Source organism: Salmo trutta, chromosome 20 (genome assembly GCF_901001165.1).
Source record: "Salmo trutta chromosome 20, fSalTru1.1, whole genome shotgun sequence".
Classification (NCBI taxonomy): Eukaryota; Metazoa; Chordata; class Actinopteri; order Salmoniformes; family Salmonidae; genus Salmo; species Salmo trutta.
Genome location: NC_042976.1, coordinates 1,455,372 through 1,465,732, shown reverse-complemented (window position 1 = coordinate 1,465,732; position 10,361 = coordinate 1,455,372). Strand labels below are relative to the sequence as shown.

At 48.3% G+C, this 10,361-nt stretch overlaps 1 protein-coding gene across 1 annotated transcript in view; it reads left to right on the top strand.

The window, feature by feature from the left end:
• Positions 1 to 6,568, top strand: part of ehhadh (enoyl-CoA, hydratase/3-hydroxyacyl CoA dehydrogenase) — a 23,529-nt gene extending 16,961 nt beyond the window's left edge. The window contains exons 6-9 of the mRNA XM_029701994.1: positions 648 to 989; positions 3,838 to 4,040; positions 4,327 to 5,006; positions 5,329 to 6,568. Coding sequence (XP_029557854.1) covers positions 648 to 989; positions 3,838 to 4,040; positions 4,327 to 5,006; positions 5,329 to 5,692 — 1,589 coding nt within the window. The 3' untranslated portion in view covers positions 5,693 to 6,568. The remainder of the gene's footprint in view (positions 1 to 647; positions 990 to 3,837; positions 4,041 to 4,326; positions 5,007 to 5,328) is intronic.
• Positions 6,569 to 10,361: the final 3,793 nt, after the last annotated feature.

Genomic DNA, 10,361 nt, shown 5'->3' with positions numbered 1-10,361 from the left:
TCTCATCTGTCTGTGTGTGTTTTCAGTCCATCTCATCTGTCTGTGTGTTTCAGGCCATCTCATCTGTCTGTGTGTGTTTTCAGTCCTTCTCATCTCATCTGTGTGTGTTTCAGGCCATCTCATCTGTGTGTGTTTCAGGCCATCTCATCTGTGTGTGTGTTTCAGGCCATCTCATCTGTGTGTGTGTTTCAGGCCATCTCATCTGTGTGTTTCAGGCCATCTCATCTGTGTGTTTCAGTCCATCTCATCTGTGTGTGTTTCAGTCCATCTCATCTGTGTGTTTCAGGCCATCTCATCTGTGTGTTTCAGTCCATCTCATCTGTGTGTTTCAGGCCATCTCATCTGTGTGTGTTTCAGGCCATCTCATCTGTCTGTTTCAGGCCATCTCATCTGTGTGTTTCAGTCCATCTAATCTGTGTGTTTCAGTCCATCTCATCTGTGTGTTTCAGTCCATCTCATCTGTGTGTGTGTTTCAGGCCATCTCATCTGTGTGTTTCAGTCCATCTCATCTGTGTGTTTCAGGCCATCTCATCTGTGTGTTTCAGGCCATCTCATCTGTGTGTGTTTCAGGCCATCTCATCTGTGTGTTTCAGGCCATCTCATCTGTGTGTGTGTTTCAGGCCATCTCATCTGTGTGTGTGTTTCAGGCCAGCCCCTGGATTCCCGTCGTCTGAGCACCCTGCCCTGTCCCTGCCCCCCAGACGTTGACTCCCTCTTGGACAAAGTCATGTCCAAGGTCCGGCAGCGCTCCCGAGGTGCCCTGGCTCCGGTGGCCTGTGTTCAGGCTCTGAGGGCGGCTGCCTCTCTCCCTTACGCCCAGGGTATGGAGAAGGAGAGGGAGCTGATGGCCACCCTGTTCAACAGCGGCCAGGCCCGAGCTCTGCAGTATGCCTTCTTCTCCCAGAGGGTGGTGGGGAAGTGGAGTCTACCTAGTGGGGCGAGCTGGGACAACAGCACCGCCAGGACCATCAGTAAAGCTGCTGTTATTGGTGAGAGGGGTAACCTAGTGGGGCGAGCTGGGACAACAGCACCGCCAGGACCATCAGTAAAGCTGCTGTTATTGGTGAGAGGGGTAACCTAGTGGGGCGAGCTGGGACAACAGCACCGCCAGGATCATCAGTAAAGCTGCTGTTATTGGTGAGAGGGGTAACCTAGTGGGGCGAGCTGGGACAACAGCACCGCCAGGACCATCAGTAAAGCTGCTGTTATTGGTGAGAGGGGTAACCTAGTGGGGCGAGCTGGGACAACAGCACCGCCAGGACCATCAGTAAAGCTGCTGTTATTGGTGAGAGGGGTAACCTAGTGGGGCGAGCTGGGACAACAGCACCGCCAGGACCATCAGTAAAGCTGCTGTTATTGGTGAGAGGGGTAACCTAGTGGGGCGAGCTGGGACAACAGCACCGCCAGGACCATCAGTAAAGCTGCTGTTATTGGTGAGAGGGGTAACCTAGTGGGGCGAGCTGGGACAACAGCACCGCCAGGACCATCAGTAAAGCTGCTGTTATTGGTGAGAGGGGTAACCTAGTGGGGCGAGCTGGGACAACAGCACCGCCAGGACCATCAGTAAAGCTGCTGTTATTGGTGAGAGGGGTAACCTAGTGGGGCGAGCTGGGACAACAGCACCGCCAGGACCATCAATAAAGCTGCTGTTATTGGTGAGAGGGGTAACCTAGTGGGGCGAGCTGGGACAACAGCACCGCCAGGACCATCAGTAAAGCTGCTGTTATTGGTGAGAGGGGTAACCTAGTGGGGCGAGCTGGGACAACAGCACCGCCAGGACCATCAGTAAAGCTGCTGTTATTGGTGAGAGGGGTAACCTAGTGGGGCGAGCTGGGACAACAGCACCGCCAGGATCATCAGTAAAGCTGCTGTTATTGGTGAGAGGGGTAACCTAGTGGGGCGAGCTGGGACAACAGCACCGCCAGGACCATCAGTAAAGCTGCTGTTATTGGTGAGAGGGGTAACCTAGTGGGGCGAGCTGGGACAACAGCACCGCCAGGACCATCAGTAAAGCTGCTGTTATTGGTGAGAGGGGTAACCTAGTGGGGCGAGCTGGGACAACAGCACCGCCAGGACCATCAGTAAAGCTGCTGTTATTGGTGAGAGGGGTAACCTAGTGGGGCGAGCTGGGACAACAGCACCGCCAGGACCATCAGTAAAGCTGCTGTTATTGGTGAGAGGGGTAACCTAGTGGGGCGAGCTGGGACAACAGCACCGCCAGGACCATCAGTAAAGCTGCTGTTATTGGTGAGAGGGGTAACCTCTATTTTACTAAAGTCTACTCTTTAAATCCGGGTTTTCAAAACTAAAAGTTGGTTAAATACATGGACGAACGCTTCTCCGTCTCTGTCATGGATGCCGTGGTTGTCCTTAGTTTGAAGATGTAATCAGGATACAGGTGTTCTCTTTTCGACTCCCTCCTCATTATTTACAATCAATCGCCAGAATTTTCTCCATTTACTTAGCTATCATACTCTGCTTCCACCTGGCATTCCACTGATTTCAAACTCAGTCCTCCAGGAAGTGGAAAACATTAGTAACACTTGTGCAGTTCTTTGTGATATCTTTCGAAATAGCCGGTTTATAAAGGATTACCTACACATACTGAGCAGCTCATGTTATAGACAGAAGCGTGCTACATGGCAGACCAATCAGAACTCATCTCCCGGCATGTCCAGCCCACTCATTATCTCAGCCAATCATGGGCTAGCGGGAAGGTTCCTGTCTTTTTCAGTGTCTAAACCAACTAGGCTCGTAATTTAACGATTGTATTCTTATTTACAGATGGCATACACGTTTGTTATTAAGGCACATGAAGTTTCACATATGCCAAAAGGCATTTCTGCCAAAAAATAGCATTTTGATATACAAAAAAAATGTTTTACATTGAAATGCCTCTCCTGTAAAGTAGTGACATGCGACATATGGCTAGTTTCCTGAAACAACTCCTATATGGAGAGTCTTGTGTGTTGTGTTGGATTTGCCCCAAACATAATGCTTTGTATTCAGGGCATAAAGTAAATTTCTTTGCCACATTATTTGCAGTATTACTTTGGTGCCTTATTGCAAACCAGATGCATGTTTTGTCATTTAGGTTAGTATTGTGGAGTAACTACAATGTTGTTGATCCATCCTCAGTTTTCTCCTATCACAGCCATTAAACTCTGTAACTGTTTTAAAGTCACCATTGGCCTCATGATGAAATCCCTGAGCGTTTTCCTTCTTCTTCTTCAACTGAGTTAGGAAGGACGCCTGTATCTTTGTAGTGACTGGGTGTATTGATTCACCATCCAAAGTGTAATTAATAACCTCACCGTGCTCAAAGGGATATTCAAGGTCTGCTTTTTATTTTTTAAATTTTACCCATCTACCAATAGGTGCCCTTCTTTGTGAGGCATTGGAAAATCTCCCTGGTCTTTGTGGTTGAATCCGTGTTTGAAATTCACTGCTCGATTGAGGGACCTTATAGATATCTGTATGTGTGGGGTACAGATATGAGGTAGTCATTCATAAATCATGTTAAACACTGTTATTGCACACAGAGTGAGTCCATTACACTCATGATGTACTCCTGAACTTGCCAAAACAAAAGGGTTGAATACTTACTTATTGACTCGAGACATTTAGACTTAATTTGTTTTATTAATTTGTAAACATTTCTAAAAACATAATTCCACCTTGACATTATGGGGTATATTGTGTGTAGGCCAGTGATGACAAATCTCAATTTAAATCAATTTTAAATTCGGGCTATAATATAACAAAAATGTGGATAACCTCAAAGGCGCTGTAAGTCCTCATGTCCTTGTTGGTGTCTGTCTGTGTTTTTGTCTCCAGGTCTGGGTACCATGGGGCGTGGCATCGTTGTGGCACTGGCTCTGACGGGCATCTCTGTGGTTGCCGTGGAGACCCAAGAGAAGCAGCTGGCAGAGGCCAGTCGGGTGGTTCCGGCGATGCTGCAGAGAGAGGCGGGGCGACGACGCTTGGCCACACCCCCAGGGGTTATCTCCTTCAGCTCCAACTTGCAGGACGTTAGTGAGGTAGAACAAGTTTTATTTCTGGATTATAGCATGTATTGTAATTATAGCATGTATTGTAATTATATCATGTATTGTAATTATATCATGTATTGTAATTATAGCATGTATTGTAATTATATCATGTATTGTAATTATAGCATGTATTGTAATTATATCATGTATTGTAATTATAGCATGTATTGTAATTATATCATGTATTTTAAGGTACCACAATAGTATATTGTGTTATTCTAGACGCATGTACTGTCTGCATATGTTAAAAAATAAAACTCAATCAATCATTCAGGTGGAGTTGGTGATCGAGGCGGTGTTTGAGGACATGTCGCTGAAGCTGCAGGTGTTTAAGCATCTGGCCTCGGTGTGTAGACCTGGGACCCTGCTCTGCTCCAACACCTCTGGCCTGGACATCGACCAGCTGGCTGCCGTCACCCAGAGCCCTGGCCTGGTGGTGGGGATGCACTTCTTTGCTCCGGCCCACGTCATGAAGTTGCTGGAGGTGGTGTATGGTCCACGGTCATCCCCGGAGGCGGTCGCCACGGCAATGCAGCTGGGCAAGAGGATGGGGAAAGTCGGCGTCGCCGTGGGCAACTGTCCGGGTTTTGTGGGTAACCGGATGTTGAAGCCGTACCTGGAACAGGCCAACTTCCTGTTGGAGGAAGGAGCCACGCCCCAGCAGGTGGACGAGGCGCTGGAAGAGTTTGGATTCCCCATGGGCGTTTTCCGGATGTCTGACCTATCAGGGCTGGATGTGGGCTGGAGGATCAGGAAGGAGGCGGGGCTTACAGGGCCAGGGGTGGAGTCAACCAGGACACGCCAGGGACGACGGTACAGCCCGCTACCTGACCAGATGTGCGAGGCGGGCCGGCTGGGCCAGAAGACGGGGAAGGGCTGGTACCAGTATGACGGGCCTGGAGGCAGGGTGGCGCGGTCCGACCCCTGGGTAGACATCTTCCTGGAGACCTACAGGTAAATCTGTAATGATTTTAAATCTGTTTATCTGTATAATGGATATACAATAATGGACGGCTATATATTTACATGTTAGTGATTTAGCAGACGCTGTTCTCCAGAGAGACTAACATGAGCCTTTAGGGTTAAGTGCCTTGCTCAAGGGCACATCAACAAATGTTTTTTTTCACCTAGTCAGCTCAGGGATTCGAACCGGCGACCTTTCGGTTACTGGCCGAACGATCTTAATTGTTAGGCTACCCGCCGGGTTGGTTGGTATGGATGGGTGGTTGGGTGGATTGTCCGTCAATCAGTCAATTAATCAGTCAATCGATTACAGGGCGGAACACGGCCTGGTGGCCCGGAGCATCACCCCGGAGGAGATCCTAGAACGTTGTCTCTACGCTCTGATCAATGAAGGCTTCAACATCCTGCAGGATGCCGTAGCCGCCGGGCCGGAAGACATCGACGCTATCTATGTGTTTGGGTACGGCTGGCCCCGGCACCGCGGGGGACCCATGTTCCATGCAGGCCAGGTGGGATTGGGCAGGATCCTGGAGAGGCTGAACCACCACCACAGCCACCCTGACGTGCCCCATCTGAAGCCCAGCACGCTGCTACGGAGGCTGGTCGCAGCGGGAAGTCCTCCGGTCCAGAAGTGGAGAGAGTTCATCAATAAAGAAAGAGTACACAGTCAACTCTGAGATGGCCAAGTCACACCTGTCAATGCAACCCTGTGATTTAAATAATATATATATAGTCTCACATTAGAGATACGCCTGGGGATTTATAGGGTACCAGTGCCTTCCCAACCATCAGCATGTGTGCCAATTGTCTTAGGAAATGTGAGCTACTGTAATAAATACATTTTCTATCGTACATTTTCTCATGCTGTCAAAATGATACCCAACGACATGTTTATGGAGGGTCGGTTTTGTATTATGTTGAATTGAGGTAAGTTGGCTTAATATTTGACTCGATTTTAGCTGAACAGAGAATTGGGTATTCAAATAACAGTTTCCTCTGTCAAGTCATTCTCACTCATAACTTAGTGTTTTCCACATGTCAGTGGGGGGTTAACCTTTTGGCTGTTGGCATTTCATTCACCCTCCTGTCAAAATGAATTAATCTTATTCTGCCTTTTACCCGGGGTGGAGAGAGGTCCTGATACAGACTGAATCTGCAACCAGGCCTCTTAGCCCATGTACAACCAGCCTGATCGCTGGCTCAATTCAATCAAAACCTGTGATTGCTCTTTTTTTCCAATGGTCAAAGTAACTCACAGACTGGTCTTAGGCACTGTCTTAAAAACCTACTACTACTACTACTAGCAGGGCGACCCACCCCACTCCCCCCAACAGGTATGCTTTCATTCTTTCAGAATTAGAAGTGTGTGGGCATGGGATGAATATTGTAAATGAAGACATTGCTATGGCGGGTTTGAATGAATCCCAGCCATAATTTCTACTTCTGATTTGTTGCTATTAGGTGTTATTAGGTAGATTTTTTTTCCATGGGTTATGAAAACCAGATGTTAAGGGAATGAACGTTATGAATAAATGCTTATTTGCCATTCCAAATGTAGACATACAGAGCATTCGTAAAGTATTCAGACCCCTTGACTTTTCACACATTTTGTAACGTCACAGCCTTATTCTAAAATGAATTAAATTAAAAATTTGACGAAGCAAAAACAGGTTTTTAGAAATGTTTGCAAATTTATGAATAAAAAACAAGTATTCACACCCTTTGCTATGCGACTCGAAATTGATCATCCTTGAAATGTTTCTACATCTTGATTGGAGTCCACCTGTGGTAAATTCAATTGATTGGACATGATTTGGAAAGACACACACCTGTCTATATAAGGTCCCACAGTTGACAGTGCATGTCAGACCAAAAACCAAGCAATGAGGTTGTAGAAATTGTCCAGAGATTCAAGACAGGATTGTGTCGAAGCACAGATCTGGGGAAGGGTACCAAACAAATTTCTGCAGCATTGAAGGTCGCCAAGAACACAGTGGCCTCCATCATTCTTAAATGGAAGTTGTTTGGAACCACCAAGACTCTTCCTAGAGCTGGCCGCCCGGCCAAACTGAGCAATCGGGGGAGAAGGGCCTTGGTCAGGGAAGTGACCAAGAACCTGATGGTCACGCTGACAGAGATCCTGTGTGGAGATGGGAGAACTTTCCATAAGGACAACCATCTCTGCAGCACTCCACCAATCAGGCCTTTATGGTAGAGTGGCCAGACAGAAGCCACTCCTCAGTATAAGGCACATGACAGCCAGCTTGGAGTTTGCCAAAAGACACAATGAAAAACAAGATTTTCTGGTCTGATGAAACCAAGATTGAACTCTTTGGCCCGAATGCCAAGTGTCACATCTGGAGGAAACCTGGCACCATCCCTACAGTGAAGCATGGTGGTAGCAGCATCATGCTGTGGGGATGTTTTTCAACGGCAAGGGCTGGGAGACTAGTCAGGATCTAGGGAAAGATGAACGGAGCAAAAGACAGAGGGAGATCCTTGATGAAAACCTGCTCCAGAGCTCTCAGGACCTCAGACTGGGGCGAAGGTTCACTTTCCAACAGGACAATGGCACACAGCCTAGACAACGCAGGAGTGGCTCCGGGATAAGTCTCTGAATGTCCTTTTTTATTTAACTAGCCAAGTCAAATAAGAATTTGTTCTTAACTACAATGACTGCCTACCAAGCCCTAACCCGGACGACGCTGGTTACCGCTGTTCCATAAGGTGTTTTCTGTTTTTTTAAATCTAATTTTACTGCTGGCATCAGTTACTTGATGTGGAATAGAGTTCCATGTAGTCATGGCTCTATGTAGTACTGTGCTCCTCCCATAGTCTGTTCTGGACTTGGGGACTGTGAAGAGACCTCTGGTGGCATGTCTTGTGGGGTATGGATGGGTGTCTGAGCTGTGTGCCAGTAGTTTAGACAGACAGCTCAGTGCATTCAACACGTCAATACCTCTCATAAATAAAAGTAGTGATGAAGTCAATCTCCACTTTCAGCCAGGAGAGATTGACATGCATATTATTAATATTAGCTCTCTGTGTACATCCAAGGGTCAGCCGTGCTGCCCTGTTCTGAGCCAGTTGCAATTTTCCTAAGTCCCTCTTTGTGGCACCTGACCACATGACTGAACAGTAGTCCAGGTGCGACAAAACTAGAGCCTGTAGGACCTGCCTTGTTAAGAAGGTAGAGCAGCGCCTTATTATGGACAGACTTCTCCCCATCTTAGTTACTGTTGTATCAATCCTATAATGGCGCCAGAGGAGATGGCTTCCTAACCAATTGAGCTAGTGTTTGTTTTTTTCGCGTTATTTGTAGCTTATTTTGTACATAATGTTTCTGCCACCGTCTCTTATGACTGAAAAGAGCTTCTAGATGTCAGGACAGCGATTACTCGCCTCGAACTGGACAAAGATTTTTTTCTTCAACGAGTCGGACGCGAAGGATTTACTTCAGACACCCGACAAGGCCCAAATCCCCGTTATTCGCATGAAGAAGAGACAGAGATATCGGGGACGTAGGTCGGGGTGCTTTGTAAGGATCCGACGGCGAGTGAGTAATCCCCCTCTACCATCAGTTCTGTTAGCCAACAAGCAATCATTGGATAACAAAATGGATGAGCTCCGATCAAGACTATTCTACCAACGGGACATTAAAAACGGTAACATCTTAATCTAAGATAAACTGTATGAGCTCCGTTCAAGACTATCCAACGGGACATTAACTATAATATCTTATGTTTCACTGAGTCATGGCTGAACGACAACATGGATAACATACAGCTGGCTGGGTTTTCGCTGCATTGGCAAGATAGAACAGCTGCCTCCGGTAAGACAAGGGGTGGCGGTCTGTGTCTATTTGTCAATAACATCCGGGTGCACCAAAACTAATATTATCAAAGTCTCAAGGTTTCTCACCCGAGGTAGAGTATTTCATGATTAAGCTGTAGACCACACTATTTACCAAGACAGTTTAACTCTAGACACAGAAAAGGTAGGAAAAATAGGGAGGGTACGGGCAACAGAGGACGAACAGCAGAGGGGCTAATAATCTTGGAGCGGAGGGGGAAAGGTCTCGGTCTTCTGGGGGTGTAGCCGCGGCACTATAGCGGCGTGCCAGCGTCTCAGGCTTGACCATCTTGGACACCGGTTGGTGCTGCGAAAGCGAAGTGGCCCGGGCCTTACTGAACCCCTCCCGAAGGTCCTGGTACTCTGCGGGGCTGGCTGAGAGGTCCGGGGCAATTTCCAAGCCCCGAGGAAGACGTTCTGGGGCAGGCAGAGCTGACTTCAGGCAATGAGCGTGGCAGGATGGGCTCCAGCCCACGACGGCACCAGTAGCCCAGTCGATGAGGGGATTGTGCCGCTGGAGTCAGGAGAATCCCAATACCACAGGAATTTGAGGAGACGATGAGCAGGAATTGAATAGTCTCGCTGTGATTCCATTACAGCCGCAGGTTGATGGGAGTGGTAATTGGTAATATGAGTGACCTGGCCTAAGGCGCCCGTCCAGTGCTCTAACCTCCATGGGTGTGGAGAGGGGCTGTTCAGCTCGGATGCCAGGGTAGCATCCAATAAACTCTCATTGGCCCCAGAGTCAATGAGGACCCAGAGAGATTCAGACTGGCTACCCCACAGAAGAATGGCAGGAACAAGGGAAGCGGTGAGCCTGATCTCTTAAAAGGACACAAAATGACCAAGAGTCCCGCAATACAGACAACTGTGTTGATCCTGTATTGCTGTTCCTCTGGTGATAGCCCAGCTCTACCTAGTTGCATAGGCTCAGGAAGTGGCGACTCAGCCGACTTTCGGGCAGGTCTGGAGGCCTCAGGTTCTCTCGGCAACGGGATCATCGGGGACTTCCGGGATGACTCGGAGGCAAGATGGAATCTCTGGACATGGAAGCGAAGTCGAATTTCCTCTCCTTCCGTCGTCCATTGATACAGATGGTCAAAGTGATTACGGAATCGAGATCCGTAGGTAACCCCGAGCAGCAAGTTCGTCCTTGACCACCTCCGAGACGGTGTGCAGGAACATATCGAATAGTGCTTCCTCGTTCCAAGTACTCTCCGCTGCCAACGTGCGAAGATCCACCGCATAGCAAACTTTTCAATGCCCAGTCATGGCGTTCAGCCAACGTTTGGACCTCCTTCGTAAGGCCACGAAGCAGTTCCTCGTGCCTCCTGATGGCGGCTCCTTAGGAGAAGATGCGACTCCAGCCCGTAGGATGACACTGACCAGGGGGATGACCCTGAAGACGAGGAGTGGGTTGGTCCGGGCGGCGAAGGTGGAAATCACAGATGATGTTGGGGTCCAGAATGTCCTCCACCGGAACACAACAGCACT